The sequence below is a fragment of the Leucoraja erinacea genome, chromosome 1, assembly GCF_028641065.1.
Source record: "Leucoraja erinacea ecotype New England chromosome 1, Leri_hhj_1, whole genome shotgun sequence".
In the NCBI taxonomy this organism is placed as follows: domain Eukaryota; kingdom Metazoa; phylum Chordata; class Chondrichthyes; order Rajiformes; family Rajidae; genus Leucoraja; species Leucoraja erinaceus.
Genome location: NC_073377.1, coordinates 167651805 through 167679508, shown reverse-complemented (window position 1 = coordinate 167679508; position 27704 = coordinate 167651805). Strand labels below are relative to the sequence as shown.

The following is a 27704-nucleotide window of genomic DNA, read 5'->3' as shown; positions in this document are numbered from 1 at the left end:
TAATCAATAAATAAGTCTGACGTGGATATCCATCTGTTTCAGGGCTGAGTGTAGAGGCTAGTCCTGTTGTGGTAGTAGGTGAATTGTTGATGTGCACTATGACTAACCTCTCAGAACACTTCATGGTGACAGATATCAGAGCAACTATACGGTAATCATTGGGACAAGCTATCTTCTTTGGCAAGGGGATAATCATGGTCTTGAAGCATGTGAGAACTTCAGACTGGAGTCGAGCGAGTTTGAAGATGTCTGCACATACTCCTGCTAGGTGGTCTGTGCAAGTTTTGATGACACCATCCAGGCGAGTCGTGTCTTGCTGGGTCATTCTCAGAAGGGCAATTTTACATCTGCAATTGTGACTACGAGTACAGATGCACCCCCCCCCCCAAAAGCTGTCAAGATGGGTTATCATCCATTGACCTTCTATTCAGAACAAGCATTTAAGTCATTGGGGAGGTTAGCATTGTGCCAGCAATTTCTGCCGGACTCCATTTTGTAGCTTGTTATAACATGCAAACCTTGTCACAATTGTCAGCAGTTTGTGTGTTTAGTCTGGGATTCCAGCTTATCTGGAATTGTCTTTTGGCACATTGTGTGTCACTTGTACCTTGACTTCCTGTAATGGCTTGGATCGCCTGCCCAACTTGAACATTTTAAACTTGGACTTCACAAGGTGATGGACCTCACTGTTAATTGGTGAACATTTGAACAAGTTATGTGATGGCTAAAATAAATCTTTAACATCGTGAAAGCTTTTGCTAGGTGTGGTTGCAAAACATTTCCACTTGTTGGGTGGATCATAACTAGAGGGCATCAAATATGAGCGCCAGTCTGAAATTAAATAAGGAATTAACGGGGGGAAAAAAAGCTTTACCCTATGATTGAGATATGGAATTTGCAAAGAGTAATTGAAGGCAATATAGCCGCTGCACTTGATAAAGATGTCAAGAGGAAAGGGAATTGAGATTGATGCTGCAAGATATATTGAATAGCAGGAATTGACTTGGTTGAAAAGTAAACATTGACATGGTTGAGCCAAATAGTTTCTATCCTACATCAACCTTGATCCAACTTTGATTGATCTTGCTTCACTGTCATCAGCAACAAGGAACATTCCAGTGTAGGTCCTCCTAGTTTAGTAAATCTGTAGTACAACAATCTTGTGCTATTAGTACACAACACTTTCCTTCTGCCTTCACAAAATGCTTATAAAGCCCTTGAGCAGGAGCGGCTAATGTTTTCTTGAAGTCCTGGAGTTATATGGCATAGAAAGGGGCCATTCATCGATGCTGACTATCATAACTATCTATACTAATCCCACTAGTGTGCATTCATTCCATCATCATTTGATGCCTGGCTTCTTCAAGTACATGTCTCTATCTCTTGAATGTTGTTACTGTTCCTGCCTCCACCTACATCTCTAGCAGCTCATTCCTGATACCACTATTCATTGCATTAAAGATTTACCCCTCAGATCCCCTTTCCATCTCCTCACTCTCATTTTAAACCCGTGCCCTCTTGGATAGCAACGGCTCATAATTTTATACACGCCAATTGCGGTTCCTTCATTCCCAGGCCTGGGAAAACAGATCCAATCTCTCCCTATATTTGAAGCCCTCCAGTCCAGTCACCATACGTGAATATTTCCTGCATCTTCACTAGTTTAATTACACCCCTTTTAGGAGATAACTTACCAATTTCCTTCAGCTGGTGCATAAAAGATTAAATGATTTCTTGAAAAATGTAATTCCATAATAAATGTTTAGACGAATGCCTGGCTCCCCAAATACAAAATGAACTTGATTGAGGATTCGAACCACAGAAGGCATCACATGACCAGACTAGCCCTTCAATCTGAATAAATAATCATATTTGATGGCCAGTACAGTAGGTGTAAACTGTAGCCTTAACATTCATAGCCAGTCACCTGCACTCTCCCCTGAACTGTTAATAAAGACTGATTGCCTCCGTTTCCCACTGGGTCATCATTGAGTGAATCTGGCTCCAACAGCCATAACCAGGCTAGAGGGTTCTACACTATAAATGGAATCTGTTTGCAGACTAGAACAATTTCTAACAGCTAGGTTTTGTATAGCCACATGTCACATATTATGAATGCCAGGCTTCAACTGTTTCCAAGTTTGTTCAGACTGATTCCCTGCCGCTCTACAATTTTATGCTCTTGCATCAGACTTCAGGAATACCGTGAACAACTAACTGACCATCAAGACTACCAAGAACTACAAAAAGCTGCTGTCAGTGAACACTGGAGAAATTATTGTTTTATATAATTTACTAAGTGCATTAAGCTTTGTTTATGGACGGGTTAAAAATGGTTATCAGTTTGCCAGATCACAGATTCAAGAAATATATTTAAACTTTAGATGTTATACATTTCATACCTTTAATTGTCATAGGAGAAAAAGACAGTTATGTCCCAATTTCAACAAATCAACAAAAGGCTTTTTTTTTTCAGAAAAAGCTTTCCATAAAAACTAACAAGTGTTCTATACATTTGTACAAGAATTCGACAAAAAATAGATATTTTCTGGTGATTAGGAGACCCACACTGCCTTCAAATGACAATACACACAAAACATAAATAGTTAATCGGTCTGTAAAATAATCTACCTTTTGCATCTTAAATTCACACTATCATGAGTCACTGTTCTACTAAAGCTCTGGGCATCAGCTTTGGCAGTTTAACCAATTAAACAGAATATCTCACACACAAATAAATTGAATAGATACAAATCTGAGAATAAAATGTAATGCTGGAGGCTTAAATCGTGTGAAGATTTTTAGTCCCTGTGCCTCATGCTGTGGGCCCACTATTCTGATACCCAAAGTCGAGTGTTCCCTTTCTCTCAAAATCATTTTCAGATAAGATCACCCTTCCTCTTTATAGCAAACAACCATTGCAAATGGTTTTTTTTAATGATTCTCTAAAATATAATTGCCTTGGAATGGTTATTAAAATTGATACCATTTTAATTTTGGAGATCTGCTGCAAGAGGTTATCGCAGGCACATACTCCAAATATTTTGATCAAACAAATACTTGTTCTACAACTCTGCAGTTCACTGAAGATCTGGACTTGGAATGTCTGAATGTTATCTCAATCAACTGTCATGATGTTACATACCTGGATAAATAACAAAAAAAGTTTTAACAAGTTCTACCAAGTTATGGTTGTGTAATTAATACTGATCATCAGATATAGCTGGTGTCCAATGCAAGAAAGACAATAACTGTATAAACATTTTTAACCTTTTTCATTACATCAGCCTTTAGTTGTAAACAAAATTGGAAAATTTAAAAAGTGATTAATTTAAACATTTAACTGATATTACTTTAAGGTCCGCATAAGTGGAAAAATGTTTACACTAGGATCACCAATCTTAGCTGTTAATTCCAAATTCACAACATTTCACAAGTGTAAATTTATAAAAATAAACTTAAAAAGTCTTTCACCTATAATCATTATCAAATGTACAACAGCATAGTTTGATGATTTTTCAAAACATCCTACATTTCCTTCAGAAATATTTATTTCAAGATCCCTGCCACAGTAAATAAGTTCTGCGATTCTATTTCTGATATTAAGAGGAATTATTATTTCTGTGTTTGTGGCTAGAAGAAAAACATTGGAAACAAAATGCACAATTTCTTTAGAAGCAAATAATTTTAGATACGAGTTTCAGCATTATACAACATGGACAAATGGGGGAAAAACAAACTTCAGAAAGAGGTATTCTGCCTGGACAATGTTGATTAATCTGTAGTAGTACTGGATAATGTGCAAGAAGGAACTGCAGATGCTGGTTTAAACAGAAGATAGACACAAAAAGCTGGAGTAGCTCAGCGGGTCAGACAGCATCTCTAAAGAACAGGAATAGGTGACGTTTCGGGTCGAGGCCCTGGACAGAATTGCACTACTTTTGGAATTGCAACTGATATGCTAATAAAATTTTCTCTTAATACAAGGCAGGCTGAATACTGGGATGAATGTTAATATATGATCTCTGATTTTCAGTTTTACCATTATATTATGGATCAGAAGTAAAGAATTACAGCACTCTCCCTTCATCTTAAGCTCGTGAGTGATAGAGAAATAGAAAATACTACTTCTGCTGGTATCTCCTAAGGAAAACCAACCAAAGGCTTTGGTGTGATGTTAAATGCACAATACTAATATGACAATAATTTTCCAAAGATCTGACAGTCAGTGATTTAGTAACCTGGTGCAATAAATACAGAAATGGACATTGGTGAGTTGAGTGTGTTCTTATGATGATGGGACTTGAGGCTAAAGCAAACTGCTGATCCATTGTGAAATTTCCTCCACACATAACTGTAGATCTGCCCAGAATGGTGCCATTCAATGGCAGAAAATGGAATGAAAAATACTCTAGTCTTTTAGCACAGCGACCTCGAGCTTTAATGAATGCACACGTTCTTCAAAAGTGGAGCACTTTTAAGAATTAGTATATTGGTAACATCAGTGGAGCTGGAAATAAAATGTACTTTCCTGTCTTTGCTTGAATTCTGCTTAGGTGAACATTAATGTTGAAAATTCAGTACATCTTTCATCCACAACAGCAAAAGACAGAATGACATAACCATCCATATATTCTAAAAGAGTTTAATAATATCCCTCACATCAAGGTCTGGAGTAATATGATCTTCTCAGCAATACAAAATCTATGTAACACAACCATTAGGTTTTCTGCGCAACGAGAAACCTGTCGCTCCATTGCTAACCGGAAGTCCTCCTTCACTCCCTTTGTGATACCCCGGGTTACGGTATGATGTCTGGAACAGAAATGAAATAGGCACATCATCTATCTGTTTACATTCCTGTCAGCTGTGCATAACTTAAATTCTAGCTTTTAAAAGTTAACAAATACAATTTGATAACATATACATACAATATAGAAAGGACATTTAGTATTTGAATATTTTACTGAATTTTTGTAAATAGTTGTCTGAAGAATATTTGCACTAACTGACATTAAGAAAATAATATTTAGAAAGCCTTTGCAAAAAAACGATTAAACATTCATTCTTTCTAACTAAAGCACAACATTTTGTTGTTACTTTGAAAACTGCTCCCTTCTTGCATCCATTTTACAAAACAAAACACAGTCAATAAGGGCGCTTTAAAAAAAACTACTGAAAAAGTCTCATGGCAATTGCATTTTGTGAAGCACTATATACTAAAATGATAATTGTATGTATGGTATGATGCTTAAATCATGGATAGTGTAAATAGAAAAAAAAATCTTTAAAAACCCATGGATTAACATGGTGACAAACACAGCACATGACGAACAGGTCGTATGGTACCTGTCAGCTGCCTGACTGCTGGGCTGCAGTTTGAACTCCTGTGGAAGTAACCCCAGTGGAGGGCTAGAATTCCTTGAAAACAGTAAACATCAACAGTACATTCAACACTCACACATTGTCACCTAATAGCACAAATCTCTCTACCTGTTACCAATATGAGAAAATAAATAACTGGAAGTGAACTGAGTGTGTTATAAAATTGAAATTCATAAGTTTCACCAATTACCTGGGGCATCAAAAAACACCAACATACTGATTAATACACATACAGTACACATTCCAGAAATATAAGCATCAATCATTTGAAGCAACATGCAAATTAATTAATTAATTACTTGTAACATTTGTAACAAAACACAGAACATTTATACACATTTTTAATGGCTGTATTAAAATTACTAGACGGATATTTCCACAAAAGGTGCATACAATTAATCATTACATCGATTTAAGAACTGGAGCAAAACCTTCTGCTTTCTTCCTGCAGATTCACTACCCTGCGTCTCTCCTCTGACAAATGCAACAAAGGATTGTTCTCAACGCTTTCGGCAATATTCCCTTCATGTGTCACTCTCTCCTGAATTTCCATTTACATCCAGTGCACCTGACTAAATGTTTGGTTCATTGCAGAAAGAAATATTGAGGAAATGTATACGTGGGTGCATTACCATATAACCATATAATAACCATATAACAATTACGGCACGGAAACAGGCCATCTCGACCCTTCTAGTCCGTGCCGAACACATATTCTCCCCTAGTCCCATATACCTGCGCTCAGACCATAACCCTCCATTCCTTTCCCGTCCATATAACTATCCAATTTATTTTTAAATTATAAAAACAAACCTGCCTCCACCACCTTCACTGGAAGCTCATTCCACACAGCCACCACTCTCTGAGTAAAGAAGTTCCCCCTCATGTTACCCCAAAACTTCAGTCCCTTAATTCTCAAGTCATGTCCCCTTGTTTGAATCTTCCCTACTCTCAGTGGGAAAAGCTTATCCACGTCAACTTTGTCTATCCCTCTCATCATTTTAAAGACCTCTATCAAGTCCCCCCCTTAACCATCTGCGCTCCAAAGAATAAAGCCCTATATTGTTCAACCTTTCTCTGTAACTTAGTTGCTGAAACCCAGGCAACATTCTAGTAAATCTACTCTGTACTCTCTCTATTTTGTTGACATCCTTCCTAAAATTAGGCGACCAAAATTGTACACCATATTCCAGAATTGGCCTCACCAATGCCCTGTACAATTTTAACATTACATCCCAACTTCTATACTCAACATCCCAACTTCTATACTCAACATCCCAACTTCTATACTCAACATCCCAACTTCTATACTCAGTATTCCATTACTTCTTAGCTCATGTTTTCCAACAGAATAACTGGATTTGAATAAACAAGGTAAAAGGACAACTAGACTTTATATGATATGGCCAACAGAAAACGACTACTTTGTCCATATCAGTGATTGTTTTCTCTGCTATCCATAAGATCTGTAATTAGTATAACATGGGTGGGAGGCAATGATACCAGGTGCTTGCTTCCACAATAGACAAAGTGACACGCACAGCAAATTCAAGTATACAGTACTATGAAGCCTGTATATCCTTGATACCCATGTGGCACCACCACACTAAGATCGTATCTTTGCTCCAATCTTCTGAATACTTTTATCCTATACTGGCTCCCTAAAAGGCATATTTCAGGAATCATCGTTATTGATTTCAGAATAGCTTTTAATATTTTTTTAAATTATTTAGAAAGATTGAAATTGTGATTTGTATATATGTCAATGTTCAAGATTTGTAACTGACTTTTCCATCCTTATTGTCAATACCACCCGTTTTAGATCTATCCACGGGGACACTTTTCACCGTTTCTTTGCCCATGTTTGGTCAATAGTTTAGAAAATATCGATGATTTCAGAGGGATTTGTAATATTAGGTTAAGGAGTAAGATTATGAGAACTGGATACAGATAGCTATGAACATACATGCCTGGTTCATTTAACAGTCCCAAATATCATCCTTACACTCTCAACTATCATATTTAAGTTTCAAAACTTTCTGTAAAGAGAGGAAAATATTTCAGCTATTTCCAAACACAACTCCCAAACTATTTTGCTAAAAGTAAATATACAACTGTTTTCCTTACATCAACACCACTTTCATTAAACGTGTAGATTAATTCCTACTTCTCAACACTAGTACTCTTCAGTCTATTCAGGTCAACCATATCAGCTGCCCAAATGTAAAAACAGGAACAGTGAGTTAAGAAACAGACTTCAACAAAGAAGTGATTTCAATAACGCATTAATCTCCCAAACAAGTGGAATTCCTCACGGTTTCTCAACTGGTTAGTTAATTATTGTTCAAATTCCCTGTACTCTTAAGCTCTCAAGAAATAATAATTTGCTAAACTGGAGAAAAACTAACCTTACCTGCAATTCCATTTAGTTGGATCAGAAATCCACTTTTGGATATATGCATCCGCATATACACATACACTCTCACACATGCACACACATTTCTTAACCAGTTTTACACGAGTACTTGGATCATCAAGGCATCAATGACATAGTGAAATATGTTTTTTAAAAACCCAGCTTTTCAGTATCTTCCCAAAGGAGTTTTATCCACAGATGAGCCATTAAACTGCCACAACTAAATCCTATACTGCAGTCCCTGGATAGGTTAATAAGTTACTTTGGGAAATAATTAGACTGCCACTAAAATGAGAGAAAAAGTCTGCTTACTACGTGATTTAACAAAATTAAAAAAAAAAAAAAATACAGTAAAAACTGAAAAAACTATCACTGATATTCCCAAATAGTTGTAAAAATCAGGCTTTGGGTTTGGGGTTTAACTCCCAGCACCGTTTCCCTTCAGACAGAAACTTCAACCTTTCAATCACAGTGCACACCAGAATCGCAGCCTTACAGCACATTACTCACTTTATGAGAATGCCTTGATTTGGCAACAGTTCAAGATGAATTTTACCACCTTCTGTAGTTCTAAGATAAGCAAATTCTTCCAACATATCAATGTCTGTGGGTGATGTTAAGGACAACTATCAATTCTATGTTGTACCTCGTTAATTCTACCACCCAATCTTATTTGTTCTTTGGGAGAATTTACACGTACAAAAATATCATGTTTATATAATGAGATCTAAACAGTTCAACAAATTACACAGATTATATACAATGCAGAAATAAGCCACTAGGCCAAACTGATCCATGCTGGTGTTTCACTCTATTCAATCTTCTCTCACTTTAACCACCAAATCTCTCATTTTCAGCACATCTTTCCACTACCAATTTATTCGTATCCAAATTCAGTTCCCTTTGGAATGCATTTAAACTATTTACCTTCATTATTTCCCATGGTAGGATGGTCCAATTTCAATACACCACCTGGTTAGCATGTCAGAGTTCCATGCACGGGAATAGTGTCAATTCTCTATATTCTACTGTTTAACCAATTTGCTATCCATTCAACTATCTATCCCGTCAACATGCTCCAATCCCTAAAATTGGGCCGTGAAACTAAAGAAACAAGTTAGCATTGAGCCACAAAGAACCAGAGGGCAGAAATAAGAATCAAAAAGATTGTGTTAAGAAAAGAAAATACACCTCCAAAAAGGCAAATAAATATTTGCAGAAGACACAAAACATCATTAAATATGATTGAGAACAGCTGAAAAAAGTCTCAAAAACAATAGTAAAGACTTAATTAGATAATAAAAGTAGCCCTAGAGTTAAGTGAAAACAAATGTGAATATAAAAAGAGTTCCCAATACAAGGACCACATACAACAGGTTTATTTGAGAAATTAAGTTAAAATCTACAAAGAGCTGAGAAAAACCACATTACCAATACAAAGCAGAAGATACAAAGCATAAGCTGCCTATACGTCCTAACATTGTCAAGAAAACCACTTATGGGCCTCTCCCACTTAGGCGAATTTTCAGCAGACTGCAGGCAACTGGACCAGCGACTGTCAGAGTGGAACACACACACACACACATCACTTTCTTCACCAGCCCGTTATGTAGGCGGGAGACAGGGCAGGCGGGGGGAGCGCTGTCTAAAAACGGTGCAAAGCCAAGGTGAAACAGACACACACTGCGATGAACAGGAAGGTTGGCGCTGTAAAAAGACGGCTAAAGCACAGTGTACGGTAAGTCCTTTAAAAGAGGGGGGAGACAGGGGAGAGTAGGGGAGGAGGAGTGGAGACGGAGACTAAGAAGTCAGAGATACACGGCTGTGAAGTTCGGCAGACATTTAACATTACCAGTCGGTTATCCTTGGTTCTGAAAACTACTGCTTACCTTTTTTTTTCCAATGAGCCAATGAAATTCACCGGTCACCACCGGCTACAACCTACGAGACCCTTCGACCTCCTGGCAACCCATTAGATCCTCCTGGTGACCCACCTACGGCTTGAGAATTCTCCATGGTGGCTTCATTCCAGTCGCTGCTAATTTTTCAACAAGTTGAAATGTTGAAACGTTGAAAAATTCACGGTGACCAGAATGAGGCCACTAGTTTCCAGAATGCAGGAACTCCTCACGACCATGAAGGCGACTCCCCGGCAACCACCTGCGAACATGTGGCGACTGCATAGTCTCCTGTAGTCGCCTAAATGGGATAGGCCCATTAGGAATGACATGCTTCCTAAGACATACAGACAGTCCCCAGGTTACGACAAGGCTCCATTCCTATTAAATATAATTAATAAACAGAATGGTACAACCAGACTTTATTGTATATACAAAGGATACTTGTGACATAATTGAAGAAATTTTCATACTGAAAAGACCCTTGTTGACAGATTTTATCAACAGCTTTGAGAAAAAGGTTCTCTCCTCGAGGCCAGTCCAATTGTAACAGTACAACCACATGACCCAACGCTAGATCATCTCGGATGTCTGTAAAGGCTCTCAGCTGCAAAACAAAAATTACTTGTCAAATCTTCCGGATGGCATTCAATGGGTTAACAGAAATAAAGAACAGTGAATAGCACACTGCTTCCTATGCTACTGCCAATATACATCATTGTCATCTTTACACATTTGGTATCAAACCGCTAAATGTAAATACCTATTCAACCTTGGTTTAAAAACTTGGCTGAGAATCGAGTGCCTCTTTCAGTCTGTGCTCATTAATTTACCTTCTATCGAAAATGTAGATGGAGGTTCTTTTGTAAAGATGATTTGAGCAGACGATGCACAGATTTTGTAATCACTACAAAGACTTGGCTGGGAATACAGTCCCCTTTTCAGTTTGTAGCAATCTATTTACCTTGCATTGTATATGTGACTGTAGGTTATTTTGCAAAGACAACAATGAAGGGGTGATAAAACATAATCATTTGAATATGCATGTGTGCATTGCCCTCGCAAACCTCAAAAAAAATTACAGCTAATTATTTATTGATATGCATTCATCGCTGTATAGGCAAAAACAGCAAACAACTCCTACACGGAAAGTTCCACAAATTAGGTCAATGAACCATGGTTTTTTGGGGGCAAGTGAAGCATTTGCCAGGGTACTATTAAAGGGGTTTTAGAATCTTTTTAATGTACATGAACGAACTAAAGGGATTTTTGACATCTGCAGATCTTCCCCAGGTTATAAACACCCGACTTATGTACAGCTCATTCATACAAATGAGATTTTGGGTGAGTGACAGGGTGAATTTGCCAGCTGCTGCTGGGCTGCAGACATCTGACATTGGGGATCGACAAAAGTGCTGGAGAAACTCAGCGGGTGCTCGATTTGCAGTGAACGGTTGAGTAAACGCACTGGCTTAACTAAACGCTGCCCGTGGTTGGCCTAAATGTTTATTTTAGTATGTTGCCAGGTGGCCACATTTCCAACGTGAATTCTCAGGAACTGAATCGGTCATATCCCGAGTAAACCTGGATTTTAAAATACTGAGGTTAATTTATTTAATGTGGTACCCACACTATATTGGTAAAAACAGCAAAAAATTCCTATACAACGTTCCACAAATTAGGTTAATGATCATTTGTTTTTTTAGGGGCATCTAACCTATCACAAAGCAAACGTGAAACTGATGGAACATACTACGCCTGGAGATTGCAAAAGGTATTCCTAGCAGGTCTTTCAGGTATGTAAATCCTGGTAAAACCCCAACAGGTGTACAGCAACAGCAGCAACATGTGTCGGCAGCTACTGACCTGAAGTCCCCTGAATAAATATCCAGTTTCCACTGTGTTATCTGACATCAGCATGAGGATTAAATACAGTACTAATGCTTTGGGCTAGGGTGGGGAAATATGAGCTAGCATTTCAAATTCCTGGCACTGTTCAATAGCTCTGCTGGGAAGTGCAGGTTATGAGCCAGACACAGTTTCTATTGCCACTGCATTTGCAGAGTAAATGTACAGGTTGTGGTTCCGACAACAACAACAAAAAACTGCCCTGGATAGTTTATTTGGCAAAAACACTGCATTGTGATGGTCTACCAAACGTTTCTATTTCATCAGACTTGGCTCTTGAGTCTGACTTGGCCATTGAGTATGAGGAAGGGTCCAGACCTGAAACATCACCTATCCATGTTCTCCAGAGATGTTGCCTGACTGCTGAATTACTGTAGTGTCTTTTTTTGTAAACCATCCTTGCATCTACTTCTATTCTTATTTCCGTGCCTCGTACGTACGTTCTTCCTAAATAAGCAACAAAATGGATACTAGTTTGGCTTCAGCAACCAGGAGATGAGGGAGTAAGAGAGGTCCGCGATGGAATTGGGAGAAATTATGTTTTTGATTATGATTATACTGTGATCTTTGATAGAAAAACATCACGCATCAACAGCTACATGCAAGAACGAGGTCAGAATAAACAACACATAGCAAGCGTTTGAATAAGCACTTGAAACACCTCATTCATTCACTTTCCCTTTCTGACCTTGCTCCTCCCCGCCCTCTAATCCCACTTAGCTCTAAAACCTAAAAAAAATCTTTATTTAAGCATTTCAAAATTTGATGACTCCATTATCAGTTTTTGTACATCAGCTGCTAAAGGCCTAAATTCTGGATTTCACTCCATAATCTTTCTGCTTCTTTCCCTTTACTAAGCTTCTCAAAATATTTTTCCTTAACCAAGTGCCTTTAATTTGATGTGAAATTCTCTCGGAAGTTCAGTGAATCTTCTAAGCTGCTTCAACTACACACAAAGTCAGCATTACTCCAGTATTTTGTGTTTTGCTCAAGATTCCAGCACCTGCAGTTCCTTGTGTCTCCACCCTAACTACCTGATGTTTTTTTATAAACGCCTTTCAAATCCTTAATTATGATTAAGAGTAAATTCTATGGACTATTGTTACACTGAAGCATGAGCTCATGTTTAATCATCTTACCTTAAAGCAAGCCAGTATCAGCTGAAGGCAATATGGCATCATAGTTTTGCTAGTACATGGCAAGAGCTTAAGATCTGAACCTAAAAAGCAAATGGGTTAAAAAAGAAAATTGTCAACATCAGTAGGCTGTAGACTGTAGACACATACATAATCTGCAGAATATATGTCCCTCCACAGTTAAAAAATATTAAAAACAAAGGAAATTGTCTATTGAAATGGAGAGGCAATTCAACCATTTATTCATAAGCTCAATCATTCATAATAAAATGTCCGACCTTATATTTCCTTGTCATTTTCCTGCATTAACCCCAAGTCCCTTGATTATCTTAATATCTTAAAACCTATTTATCTTTGTCTTAAATGTGGCATCTCCAAGGTTGTAGGTAACACAAAGCTGGGCGGCAGTGTGTGCTGCGAGGAGGGTGCTGTGAGGCTGCAGGGTGACTTGGATAGGTTGGGTGAGTGGGCAGATGTTTGGCAGATACAGTATAATGTGGATAAATATGAGGTTGTCCACTTTGGTGGCAAGAACAGGAAGGCAGATTATTATCTGAATGGTGTCAGATTAAGAAAAGGGGAGGTGCAACGAGACCTGGGTGTGCTTGTACATCAGTCACTTAAAGTAAGCATGCAGGTACAGCAGGCAGTGAAGAAAGCTAACGGCATGTTGGCCTTCATGGCGAGAGGATTTGAGTTTGTGAGCAAGGAGGTCCTTCTGCAGTTGTAAGGGCCCTGGTGAGACTGCACCATGAGTATTATGTGCAATTTTGGTCTGTAAATTTGAGAAAGGATATTCTTGCTATTGAGGGAGTAGAGCGTAGATTCACCAGGTTAATGCACGGGATGGTGCGACTGACATATGATCGGCTGGGCTTATATTCACTGGAATTTAGGATGAGAGGTTATCTTATAGAAACAAATACAATTCTTAAGGGATTGGACAGACTAGCTGTTCCCGATGTTGGGAGAGTCCCAAGGGTCACAATTTAAGAGGAAAAACAATTTCACCCAGAAAGTTGTGAATCTGTGGATTTCTCTGCCACAGAAGGCAGTGGAGGCCAATTCATTGGATGTTTTCAAAAGAGAGTTAGATATAGCTCTTAGGGCTAATGGAATCAAAGGATATGGAGTAAAAGCAGGAATAGGGTACTAATTGATCATATTGAATGGCAGTGCTGGCTCGAAGGGCCGAATGGCCTATTCCTGCACCTACTTTCTCGGGCGTCAGAAGGCAGAAGAGGTGCAAAATTGTAAATTGTAAATTGTAAATTGTATTGTAAATCTTTATTGTCATTTCCTGAGTATTCGCATACTCAGAGGAAACAAAAAAACGTTTCTCAACCAGTGTCCGTTCAGTTTTCGTTACAAAATAAATAGCAATTAAAATTAAAATACAGTCATGAACAATTTAACCCTCTAATCACATTCAATAACATTCAACAGCCGTTCCGACCGGCAGCGGCACAACAGTGGCTCTGCTGCAGTGTGGGGGGTTTGTGCGCGATACTTGGCAGGGGGGAAAGTTCATTTAACAGTCTTATAGCCTGTGGGAAGAAGCTGAGGAGCATCCTGCTGGTTTTGCAGCTGATGCTCCTGTACCTCTTCCCAGATGGGAGGATGGTGAAAAAGTCATGTGATGGGTGGTAAGGGTCTTTGATGATGGAGATGGCTCTGTTGATGCATCTCTTCTTGTATATGTCCAGCAGGAAGGGTAGTGGAGCACCAATAATCCTGCTTGCGGTCCTCACTATCCTGTCCAGTTGGTGCCGTTCGTACGCCTTGCAGCTCCCGAACCAGGAAGTGATGCCGTATGTCAGTGTGCTCTCGACAGTCCCCCTGTAAAAAGTCCGTAGATGTGTGGTGGGGAGGCCTGCTTTCCGTAGTCTTCGGAGGGGGTGAAGTCGCTGCTGGGCTCTCTTGACCAGAGCTGTGGTGTTGGCCGTGGACGTCAGGTCATCAGACAGGTGTAGTCCCAAGAACTTCATGCTGCTGACCCTTTCCACATCAGCTCCGTCGATGTGCAGAGATGCATGGTGATGTTTCCCCGCCCTCCTGAAGTCAACCACCATCTCCTTAGTTTTTCCCACGTTAAGAATGAGGTTGTGGGATTTGCACCAACCTGTGAGCAGCTCCACCTCCATCCTGTACGCCGATTCATCGTTGTCACTGATGAGACCCACTACTGTTGTGTCATCAGCGAACTTGCTGATGAAGTTGTTATTGAGTCTGGCAGTACAGTCGTGTGTCAGCAGACTAAACAGAAGGGGGCTTAGGACACAGCCTTGGGGTGAGCCAGTGCTCACGGCTATGGTTTTTGATGTCCTACTGCCCACCCTGACTGTCTGCTGCCGCTGCGACAGGAAGTTCAGGACCCAGCTACATGTGCCAGCATCAATCCCCAACAGCTCCAACTTCTCCACCAGCTGCTGCGGGATGATTGTGTTGAAAGCGGAGCTGAAGTCTATGAAGAGGATCCTGGCATCGGTGTTTTTCCGATCGAGATGTGACAACACGAGGTTCAGTGTTGTTGAGACTGCGTCCTCTGTGGATCGGTTGGCTCTGTAGGCGAACTGCAGTGGGTCTAGGTCGGCAGGTAGACTGTTTTTGATGTGCTGCATAACTAGTCGCTCAAAGCACTTCATTACAATGGGTGTAAGGGCCACTGGTCGAAAGTCGTTATGGCAGGCTGGGTTTGGTTTCTTCGGTACAGGGACGATGATGGCACTCTTAAGACAATTCGGCACTACTGCCTGGCTGAGTGAGATGTTAAAAATGTCTGTGAAGACATCCTTCAGTTGCTCGGCACAGTCTCTTAGAACGCATCCAGGAATGTTGTCCGGCCCTGCAGCTTTGCGTGGATTGACGCTGGCGAAGGCCTTTTTAACTCTGGCTGCGGACAGCCTGAGCGACTGGTCACTGGGAGATGGCAGTGGTGCACGTGTCTGGGTGCTGTTTTTAACCTCAAACCGTGCGTAGAACTCGTTCAGTTCATCTGGTAGGGAGGGGTTGCTTTGGCATATCCGCATCGGGGGGGGCTTGTAGTCAGTGATGGTCTGAAATCCCTGCCACAAGCGGCGTGTGTCTTTGTCATTTGCGAAGTGGCTATTCAGTTTTTGTCCGTACAGCCTCTTCGCTTCCCTGATCCCCCGGGATAGGTTGCCCCTTGCCAGTTTGTATGCTTCGTTGTCCCCAGATTTGAATCCTCGAATACAAGAGGAAGAGCAAAATGATCAAAGGACATTGAACATGGCATCTTTACACAATCAGGGCCACTGGGATGAGCCAAATAATTAAAGGTCTATCATTTTAACATTAGTTGTATGAAAATTATGGGGGGAAATTCAAACCTGCATTTGAAGAAGCAATGATTGATCAGACACGACAGGTTGGCTTTGTTATTAGGTCCTGTTTGACGGAATTTGACGGAATTTTTCGAAGAGGTGATGAACTGTGGCAACCAGGCTTATACAGATGTTTTAGAATGGACTTGTGTTGTGGATAGTGGCATAGCTAGTCTTCAACTACAGAACCAGATTGATCAGTTGGTTATTTTGGCGGTGAAAAAAATGTCATCCCAAAAAATGTGAGATGGTGCATTTGATGGGATAAAGGGTTTGTCCCTGTGTTGTACTACTCTAGATAGCTGTGCTCCTTACCTTTTCTGAATCTAGGTTTCACTTTTGGAATTTCCTCCTGTACCTTCACCACATCCTGTGTACATGGAATGATGCTACACATAACATCCAACACCTTATCACATGTCATCTGTAGAAAGGAACAAAATTCAGATTCAAGGATAACCTTTACCACATTTTCAATTGATTTGCAGACTTTTCAAATAGTGAGAAAAATATGTTTTAAATCCATTAAATCAATTTGGCAGTTTAAGTAAGAACATGATTTTTTTTCCGAAACTGTTCAAATCTTCCTACCAACTCTTTTCAATCATATATAATTTTGGGATGTATCTAATTATTTTTTTAATCAATTTAAATTGTGTGTTTTATTAATGTTACTAATCATTGAACACAATTAAATCTTTGAACACAAACCAGAAAATGTAGTCTCTTCCCCAAGCGGGTAAAACAGTAAATTCTTCATTCGAATATAAACTTTATGTATTATGTCCTGGATTTCATTTTTACATCTGCCTACAACCCCTCATCAAGTAGCCAATCTAGTTTCATACAAGAGGAAGAGCAACAATAATGTATTTCTTCATTTACAGTATTAATATCAAATATTCATATAAAATGAATTACAGAACAATCTCAGCTTTCATGGTCAGACTTGATAAGATATAACATTTTGTTATATTTTCCATTTAGCTGTGATTTGAAATATAACGTTGTATGAAATCTGAATTGTGTTAAGTAGGTAGGCAAACTCTGTCCTCGAAGTTTTTAAAAAACACCATTGTGAACTTACTCTGTATTCTCCCAATGCAAAATGACAGGCAGCCATTTGGATTAATGCCCTCTGCTGTTCGAGTGTGCCCCGGTTTATGACATGCTGCTGGGTTCCCTGAAGAGCACCCAACTGGTGAAGACTGTTTATCGCTTTTCTATATTGACCCTTCAAACAAAAGTTTCAATATTTACACAAATATATAACCAAGTAAAGAACATCAGGTAAATAATACAATATGTACACATTAAAATGTAGAAATCAGAAATATTTATAATGAGCAGAGAAAACTGAGCTGTTTTCCTATAAAGTACTGTGCATTTATATAAAAAAACACCTATTTTTTTAAAATCTATTGCCATTCCTTCTTGTCCTCAAGAGCACATGTCCTCAAGAGCAAGAGCACAGGGTTCTATGGCTAGCTGCACCAACAGATGGTGTGCTAGTGTCAATATGGCAAACCTCTGAAATGCAGAAGTTTATTACTTAAATAAGGGTAGTTAAATGTTAATTTAAAAACTATTTGAAAACCAATTTATTCTCACATTTATATCTGTTCAAATATGTCTGGAAACTTTCTCAATACATCTTAAAGAATTAGTTCAAACCTACAATTAAGAAATTGTGTCTGATTGAACATAATTCCCTATGAATCTTTTGACTGAGTTAAAGTATTGGACATTAAAGAAAATATCACTCCATTTTAAGTTAGAGTGCTACACATTCCAGACAATGACTGCAGGAGTGACTGAGAGTTCCTGTACTAGACCAACAACTAGAGGATAAATACACTGGAAAATTCAATTGCATGAAAACCTCCAGGAACTTGTTATTTTTACCACAGTCTGGCCTGCAAGTGACAAAATTCACCTTTCGCATTATTTATATCATCCTCAGGGCAGCAAAAGCAGTTTTGTTACAAAAACATTTTTGAGGATGGGTGATGCTTATGGAGAAGAGATTACAGAGAGAGAAAAAAAAACATTGGCAATTATTTTGAGTTTCTGCAAGGTCATGAATTTGGATTCTAAAGAGCAGTAATGTAGGAAAATACGGAACATTCATGAAGATGTACATTGGACTATTTAAATTTGAAGGAGCATATGTAATTTATTGATGGAATGTAAATGGCAAGAAGTGAACAAGACAAATTAACCAAATGGAAAATAGAAATTATGCAGATCACATTGCAGTTAAAAATCAAGAAAGAAAATACAAAGAATGTCAACATTCACAAGTAATAATGTTTAAAACAAAATATTTATTAAGGAGATAACAAACTTCCGTTAATAAATTTGGAATGTTAATTGCCAATGGGGTTCATTGCCTCTGAAAAAATGTTGATGTATAATCTCACACACAGTAAGATGACAAATAATATACCTGATATATTATCATGTCAGTTATAAATATTCTCAGCCATAGCCAGGTTTCAGTCTTCCACGATATACATGTCCGTGTGAATTCTAGTGGGAAGAAAATTCAGATTAAATTATAGAATATAAAAGAATGACAAAATGACAAATGCAATTAATGTGAAATAATCAACAATTCTAGGTCAATTAATCCCTAGCCCTTATGTTATTATTGGCAACAAATATGGGCATTATGGCAAATTGATGCATTCTCTCTATATTGCATAGTTTAGCTTAACTTTAACTTAGCAAACTGGTTATTGTTTAAATCCAACTTTATTAGGGGAGCCACCTAAATGATTGAAAAAAACTCTGGTTTATTCCAAAGCTCAAAATATTTATTTGCAAACACTTTACCATTAAAAAATACATTACCAGTTCCTCAAAAATAAGAGTTCAAACCTCAAAGGATAAAATAAAATATCAACAATTAAACATGACAGTGAGATCCTAAAAAATGCTTAATTTAGCCTTTCAGTGTACTCCCCAAGTAAAACATAGAAAAACCTGAGGACCTGAAACCCTGAATATGGCAACACAAGTAGATAGAGTGGTAAAGAATGTATATGGAATGCCTGCCTTCATCGGTCAGGGCACTAGATATAAGACCAGAAAGTCATGTTGCGGCTTTATAGCACTTTGGTTAGGCCGCATTTGGATTAATGTGCACAATTTCTCATCTTGACAGATTTACAAAACAATCCCTTTCTCTTCAGGTATTTAACCTCCCGAGAGAGGTTATTTTCTTTAACAGAATGGAAGCGGTCCTACCTTTTTCTAAAGCCTCTTGGGAATGCAGCAACTCCCAACTTTCTCTTGCAACTTTAAAGCTCTCAAGCACATCTACTGAATTTGGCAGCTCAATCTTATTGACAACAATGTGGCGGCTACGCAATTTGCCGGAACATTCTTCATCATCTGAACTCTGAAATAAAAACAAATTGATTTCTTCAGAATTTAAAAGTCAAATAAATCATTTAACATATGACACAGAATGCTGGAGTAACTCAGCGGGTCAGGCAACATCTCCAGAAAAGATGGATAGGTGATATTTAGAGAGGAGGTTGTGAAATTTCGGGTCCAGCACTTTCTCTCTTTGTTCCAGCACGTGCAGTAATGAATATTACTTATGACACTAACTGCAGGTGTTTCTAGCAATTTTCTCTCTGGTTTATCATCTACTGAAGAGGTTAACACCTTCTACCCAGTTACTGGTCCTTTTCCATGCTCATCAATGAACAGTTCCAGGTCATTCAACGTCAACTGACCCTAACCTTATTCTTGTCTATAACCCTTACCCCAAATCTATGCCCTTTCGTTTATCTTGAATATCGTTGTAATGCTAAACTGATTTATATTATTTTTGAATGTCATTGTCACAGGAGGCACAGAACGATTTTGGAATTTGGAATAGTGATCGATCCAAAATGGGCCGTGACCTGATGACTTCAAGTTATGTCCCAGTATTTTAAATCTATCAAGCACTATCCAGTAATATGGTTAATTGAATGGTGTGTGAAAGCAGAAAAGGTTACCAACAAAACAGTATACTACATTAGGCCTGTGCAACTTTGTATTCTGCACTATGCAGAGGAAGTCTGCTGAAAAATAGGGTACACGGGATAATTTATTTCTCCTCTGAAACATATTTTTATGTTTTACCAAATGGAAAAGTCAACCAGTAAAAAAATTAAAATATGTTGACATCAATGTTTGAGGAATGTGATGACACTTCAATCTACCATTCTTGATATATCAAATAAGAGAAGCAAAATTGGCTCAACTTGTTGCAAATTCTCCTAATATAAAATACACCAGGTGTCATTATAGCAATGCATTCAATCACTGCCAATGGAAAGTTTTATCTGCTCCCACTAAAAACACATACTGTTTTTTTGAGGAAAATTTGACAGGGAAAATGAAATTGAAAATATATTAATAGGTGACTGTCAAAATATTCACAAAGAATATGACAATTTGCAATTACATGTTAGTTTTAATTGACTAAAAACAACACAATGCAGTTTGTGGATGCATATGAAAAATGAAAATGGTAGTAGAAAGGTTCATTTAAGGTTTGATCAGAAATTGATTTTAATGAAGATCTTTCAATGCAACAATCAAGCCAGACTTAATTGATAAAATTATTAGGGTGGAATTGGAATTATTTACAAGACGCAGTCTGCGACAGATGCTAATAATATTAACTAATAGTCTTCCTTTTTTTAATTGAAATCGCAGTTTAATCTGACTGATATCAGATGGATAGTCTGATCACCTACAGACAGCTACAAGATCCAGAAAAGTGATAGAGGAATCGCAGGGTGCCATTTGTATACTGATGGAAGCTGACCAATTTCTGCAGATAACATCACAACACTGCAAAACATCTGATACCAGGCCATTAAAGACAGAGAAAAATACCCGAAATAATGAAATATTCAGTAATGCAAGATTACTCACCAATGTTTTTTCTCTCCCATCTCCAAGTTTTCGTCTTTTATGAATATGTTTACTGCGATCAATATCCACATCACCATAGATATTTGACAAATCATCCAATAAAATAAGAGGAACCTGGTTGCTGGAAGGGCTTGGCACTGGTAAGAAAGTTGATTTAAATGTTAAACCAATGTGCATCAACCAAAATGACTTAACAAGATCATTCTGGAGAAACTCTGCGGGTGAGGCAGTATCTATGAAGCAAAGGAAATAGGCAACGTTTCGGGTCAAGACCCTTCTTCACAGTCTGTGACAGATGCTAATATTATTAACATCTATTAACAAGAAAAGTCTCGACCCGAAACAATGCCTATTTCCTTCAGTCTGAAAAAGGGTCTCAATCCGAAACTTTGTCTATTTCCTTCGCTCCATAAATGCTGCCTCACCCGCTGAGTTTGTCCAGCATTTTTGTCTATTTTCTATTGTCGATTTTCCAGCATCTGCAGTTCCTTCTTAAACAATAACAAGATCATTCTGGTATTTTTGTTAAAATTTGTTTGATTCACAGTGCATTATATACAACTTAAAATATAATATTAAAATCCATGTTACCTTTAATAATGGCACATAAAACATTTTATGATAGACACCATTCAAATCAACAAACACACCTGGCCGTTCCTCCTAATTGTTTTTGATGTTGATTCTTGCTAACTTTCTTGTTCATTGATAAAATACATTCACTTACATTACTTTATATATTTATCTATACATTTTTTTTTAAATCACAAACATCTGCAGATTGGAACCAGAAAGAAAGGTTTTGTGAACTTGGAAATTAAAGATAATTTCAACAGCTATTCACTAACAGGACATTTTCTGGGATTGAATTAAATTTTCTTTCAAGAATTCAGTTTAGAGTAACCTCATTATAACAGACCATTGAGGGGAGGAATGGTGTCAGTTTATTGTATAGTAGTAGTAGATAAAAACATCTGCAGTTGCTGGTTAATACTCAAAAGGACACCATGTGCAGGAGCATCTCAGCAGGTCTCTGTAGAACACGGATAGGTGGTGTTTTGGATCAAGACCTTTCTTCAGATTTCAGTCAGGAACTAGGCCTGGAATCCAGGCGAGTTAACGGCCATGGCCTGCTGGCGGCGGGGGGGGGGGGGGGGGGGGGGGGGAGAGTCGAGGATCGGCAGAGTTCAATGGTTGCAGCCCACAGGCTGCCAGGGTGCAGATACGGGCCTGGAAGCGGCCGCTGTGTGGGCCAACGTTAGGGGCAGGAGATCCAACCAGGAAGCAGCGCAAGCCCAGAGATGGCATGGGTCGCCTCCATGGGGGTGATGCAGCGCAAGCCGGAAGCAGCGTGGGGGTATACAAGATGTCTAGGTAATCTTATTCCAGTAATCGTGATATAAAAACAATAATTCACAGGCTTAAAACAAGACATACTTGAAAAATATCTACCTTCCATCCCTCCCTCGCAAGACCATTAGGAATAGCCGACAGAAATAAAGCTTGGATTCTAGCTTGGTTAAGCAAATATCATTAAATTGGAGAGGAGGAAGAAAGTGGTTTTAGCAAACACTTTTATCTCTTCAAAAATATCTCGTGTGAGAAAGGATTCTGATCCCATCCAAATTGTAACACTCATCCATCCTCCTGCCATGCATGTAGAACACAAGACCAGGCATTAGAGCTCAACATTTTGTTTTCTTAAAACCATGCAAACCATACTTCTAAGCTTATTTGCAATCTGTTGAGGTTCAGAACTCGCAAATTATAGAAGTGGTCCTGCAGGCCACATTTTCCGCATAATGTTTTCTCCTTCCCATTTTTCTATAGATTTATATATATATATTTATGATTGACACAAGAAACCTTTTACAATTACATTTTATATATTTGTATCCAAATGATTTTGTGTCAACATTGGTTCAAGTTCAGCAACACCTAAGAGGCACTTCTGCAATAAGTAATGTAGTGATGTCTTATTAAATCTCATGAAGAATGTATCTTCTCTGTTTCGGTTCATTAAATTAAAAAATCATAGTACCGGTACACATCTTTTCTCGTCCCATTCCATACTTTTCTTCCAACATCAACATACAAATAAAATTGATAAGGGAATTCCTGTAAATAAAAGCACACTAATTTTGATCTGTCTGCTACAATGTTATTTCCTTTGCAATTCCTACCTTGAAATAGAGATGGCTGGATACTACCAACATATTGGAATGCATTCTTGAAAAATACCAACAGGGTGGAATAAACAACTTGATGCTTATATTTCCTGTGGCCTTCATCATCAAAGTTGTTTATATATCTGCATAAATCTTTCATTCTGTGCAGAATTTCACCACAACTCCTGAAATAATAACGAGAGAATCCAAAACTTAAATGATTGCAATAATTAAAAAAGTACAAAAAAATGTAACCACACTATACCAGAATCGTCTGTTTTTGCACATTCATAGTCAGTTTAAAAATAATTGAATTAAGAATCAATCATTCCTCAAGTTCATTTATAATCTTTATGTTTATACAAAGCTGCTTGAAGATACATTTGAAGATACAGTTCACTAAAATTAAATTGATATAGAATGATTACAACATTGGAGGCAGTCATTCACTCAATGAAACTTATGTCACTTCCTGTCAGTTCCAATACCCAGATCCAAAGATCCTATAGCTATAGGATCTTTGCCCAGATTTTTCCTTTGGGCCCTCGTCCCTAACTAAAACCCTTTGAAAATATGCTGAATCATGCAATTTCAACCATTTTTACAATATATTCTAGATCCCAAGTAATTTTTTTTTTCTGTACACCTCCTTTGTATTTTCCTAACAGAATTTTAAATGTCCCCTCGTCCACGAACCATTTTCTAGTAAGAACTGTTTCCCTCTATTCCTATCCAAACCAATCAGAATTAAAATTGCAAAGGTTAAAAGTTGGGAGATCACACAGTGACAAATGTTTAGAAGATTGCTTTAGTAGACAACTGATTATCACAAACTTTTTCCTCTTGGAATAAAAGGCAATCTGACTTGCATTCAGCAGTGAGATCTAGAGAATTTTGCTGTAACTCTTATTCAAGAAAATGGATGATAAAAATGCTCACAATTCTTACCTGTTTGCTTTGTCCATCTGCCACTCACACCTCATTGCCACGATAGATAGGATTTCAAACAATCTATCCCAGGGTTCTATTATCACGGATAACTTTTCAGTCAAGCCTTCTATAATATATTTCTGGGTGCTCCGCTTGGTAGGTGACTTTAAATCAGCTGAGTCTTGGGAACCTGGCAGAGGATGGCAATGGGTTATTTTGTTGATTGGATGTATTTGCTGCCAGAATACAAAGGCTACAAATACATATTCATCATTCATTTTCCACTGCCTAACTCTGAAAAATTCAGAATTCATAAGGAGGCATTATTCAAGAATGAAATTCTTCTGCACCAAAATATTTCTGCCATCAATTTACGTCAAAATAATGCAACTGATTGACATTTTGAATTCCTCATTATGAACTGTTGCAAGATTCTGCGATTCATATTAAAGCTTTTGTCCTTTACAATAGGTTATCGGTGCCAATTTGTATCACTGAACTATGATTTCCCCTCAGTTTTCATCATGAAAATCAAGAGCTTTCCCAAAATAATAGCAAGAAATAACAGTGCTACCAACATTTTCTGACAAATTGTGCCTGTTTTCTCAAATGAAGAGGCTGGAAACTGGACAGGGGTAAGCTGCTGGTTTTGTCCCATTCTCAACAACAATCTCTGACATTCACTTAAATTGGGGCAGGAATGGGACTCAGAAACAGGCCCTTTATCCATAACATCTATGCTAACCACAATGCCAATTTAAGCTGCACATCTGCCTGCATGTGGTCTATATGTCCATGCTTAGTTAGTTTGTGTGTCTGACTAAATGCCTCTTAAAATGTGCTATCATGTCAGCTTCCATCAATTCCTCAGGCAGCAAATTTGAGGCAAAATCTGTCCCGTAATTCTCCTTTAAACTTTTCCTCTCTCACCTTAAAGATATGTCCTCTAGTATTTGGCATTAACACCCTAGGAAAAAGACCTATCTATACCGCTCATAATTTTATATACTTCCATCCATTTGCTTATCAGCGTCCAACACTCCAGAGAAAACAATCCATGTTTAACCAACCTCTCTAATAGCTAATACTCTCTATTTCAGGCAATATCCTGGTAAAATCCTTCTGCACCTTCTCTGATGCCTGCATATCCCTCCTTTAATGTGGCCACCAGAACTGCACACAATATTCCAAATGTGGCCAAACCAAAGGTTTATGCAGCTGCAACAAGACTTTCTGACTTTTACATTCAACACCCCAGTTGGTGAAGGCAAGTCTGCCGAATGCCATCTACACCACCCAAACAACCTATATTGGCACTTTCAGGGAGTTAGATAGCTGCACCCCAATCCCTCTGCGCCACAATGATTCCAAGGTTTCTGCCATTTATTATATCATATTTATAGAAGGAGATAATGACAACAGCCGTACATTACACAATCATTATTAAAAGCTCCAAAGTAGGGAACAAAGAATGACTCGAGATACCAGGGTCAGTAACATACATCTCTAATGGGCATGTCCCACTTACGTGACTTTTTAGGCGACTACAGAAGACTATGAGGTTGCCACAAGGTCGGGGCCACATGTTCGCCGAAGGTGCCGGGGTGTCCCCCCCTCCTCCCGCCTGCACCCCCACCCCCCCGCATTCTCACCCCTAGTCTTGGCTGCATTCTAGTCACTACTAATTTTTAAACGTTGTAAAAAATTAGCGGGCGACCAGAATTTTGATGGCGTGGAGAGGTAAACGAGAATTCTCGTGATGTAGGTGCAGTGGTAGTGGGTCGCCAGGACGTGGTAGGTTGCCATAGGTTGCCGCCGGTGCTGACCGGTGAATTTCATTGGCTTATCATTGGGAATAAAAAATGTAAACAGTAGTTTTCAGAACCAAGGATAACCGACCAGTAATGTTAATGTCCGCCGAGCTTCACAGCCGTGTATCTCTTGCTTCTTAAAAGTTGTGTCCACTCCTTCTCCCCTCTCTCCCCCCCTCTTTTAAAGGACTTGCGTGACCCTTCCCATACACTGTGCTTTCACCGTCTTAATGCAGGCTGTTCATCGCGGTGTGTGTTTGTATCACATTGGCTTTGTACTGTGTGAATTTCACTCAGACAGTGCTCCCCCCCGCTTGCCCTGTCCCCCGATTCCACGGTTTCTGCCATTTATTATATCATAGGAAGCGATGTGTGTTTGTGTGTGGACAACAGCCGTACATTACACAATCATTATTAAAAGCTCCAAAGTAGGGAACAAAGAATGACTCGAGATACCAGGATCAGTATCCTTCTTCAGACTGATGTGGGGGTTGGTGGGGGGCGGGAAGAAGAAAGGAAGAGGCGGGGACAGTAGGTTGTGGGAGAGCTGGGAAGGGGAGGGGAAGGAGGAAGAAAGCAAGGACTACCTGAAATTGGAGAAGTTAATGTTCATACCGCTGGGGTGTAAACTACCCAAGCAAAATATGAGGTGCTGCTCCTCCAATTTGCAATGGGACTCACTCTGACCATGGAGGAGGCCCAGGACAGAAAAGTCGGATTCGGAATGGGAGGGGGAGTTGAAATGCTGAGCCACTGGGAGATCAGGTTAGTGCAAACTGAGTGGAGGTGTTGGGCGAAGCAATCGCCAAGCCTGTGCTTAGTCTCACCGATGTAGAGCAGTTGGCACCTAGAACAGCGGATGCAAAATCGATGAGGTTGGAAGAGGTGCAGGTGAACCTCTGCCTCACCTGGAAAGACTGCTTGTGGTGGGATCACGTTGGAGGTGGCAAAAATGTTGGCGGATTATCTGTTGTATGTGACGGCTGGTAGGGTGGAAGGTGAGGACAAGGGGGACTCTGTCCTGGTTATGAGTGGGGGGATGGGGAGTGAGAGCGGAGCTACGGGATATAGAGGAGACCCTTGTGAGAGCCTCATCTATAGTCGAAGAGGGGAAGCCCTGTTCCCTAAAGAATAAGGACATCTCCGATGACCTGGTGTGGAACACCTCATCCTGGGTGCAGATGCGGCGTAGACGGAGGACTTGGGACTAGGGGATGGAGTCCTTACAGGAAACAGGGTGGGAAGAAGTGTAGTCCAGATAGCCATGGTAGTCAGTGGGTTTGTAGTAGTTTGTATGTGTGTGTCTGTGTTCCACTCTGGCTGTTGCCGTTCCAGTCACCTTTCCAGTCTCATGTTTTTCAGCAACCTGCTACGATTTGAGAGTCGCCGGCAGTCGCCTGAAAGATCGCCTTAGTAGGACAGGCCCAGAACTCCATAAAGGCACGATCAATAGCTTAGTAAATAACTGAAGACAATTGATGAATACATTGGATTTAGATAAATAATCTCTGAACTCCTAAAACTGATGGAGATCTCCCTCGGATCCCACCAAAAACATCATAAGGCTGAGCATGGAATTATCAACGGGACCACTGATGGGTCAGTGAAACTTTTCCAATCTTCCAGGAATTTTGTGGCTGTTGGTTACTAAGCCTCACCAGTGGTTACTCCACAGTGGTTATATTGCCAAGCAATCATATACAGTATATTTAGATTACTATTTGGGAAAATGCTGCAGACTTCCTTTTAAATGGAGAATTGTTA

At 39.1% G+C, this 27704-nt stretch overlaps 1 protein-coding gene across 2 annotated transcripts in view; it reads right to left on the bottom strand.

The window, feature by feature from the left end:
- Positions 1-2385: 2385 nt before the first annotated feature.
- ints10 (integrator complex subunit 10) overlaps positions 2386-27704 on the bottom strand; it is a 39523-nt gene continuing 14204 nt past the window's right edge. The window contains exons 7-18 of one of the 2 annotated variants that reach the window (XM_055647703.1): positions 24148-24319; positions 23215-23384; positions 21032-21168; positions 19340-19493; positions 18537-18619; positions 17175-17321; positions 16403-16511; positions 12747-12826; positions 10144-10306; positions 8312-8405; positions 5350-5421; positions 2386-4815 (exon numbers count right to left, since the gene is read on the bottom strand). In XM_055647703.1, coding sequence (XP_055503678.1) covers positions 4659-4815; positions 5350-5421; positions 8312-8405; positions 10144-10306; positions 12747-12826; positions 16403-16511; positions 17175-17321; positions 18537-18619; positions 19340-19493; positions 21032-21168; positions 23215-23384; positions 24148-24319 — 1538 coding nt within the window. In that variant the 3' untranslated portion in view covers positions 2386-4658. The remainder of the gene's footprint in view (positions 4816-5349; positions 5422-8311; positions 8406-10143; positions 10307-12746; positions 12827-16402; positions 16512-17174; positions 17322-18536; positions 18620-19339; positions 19494-21031; positions 21169-23214; positions 23385-24147; positions 24320-27704) is intronic. The other variant, XM_055647712.1, reaches the window with a different exon arrangement.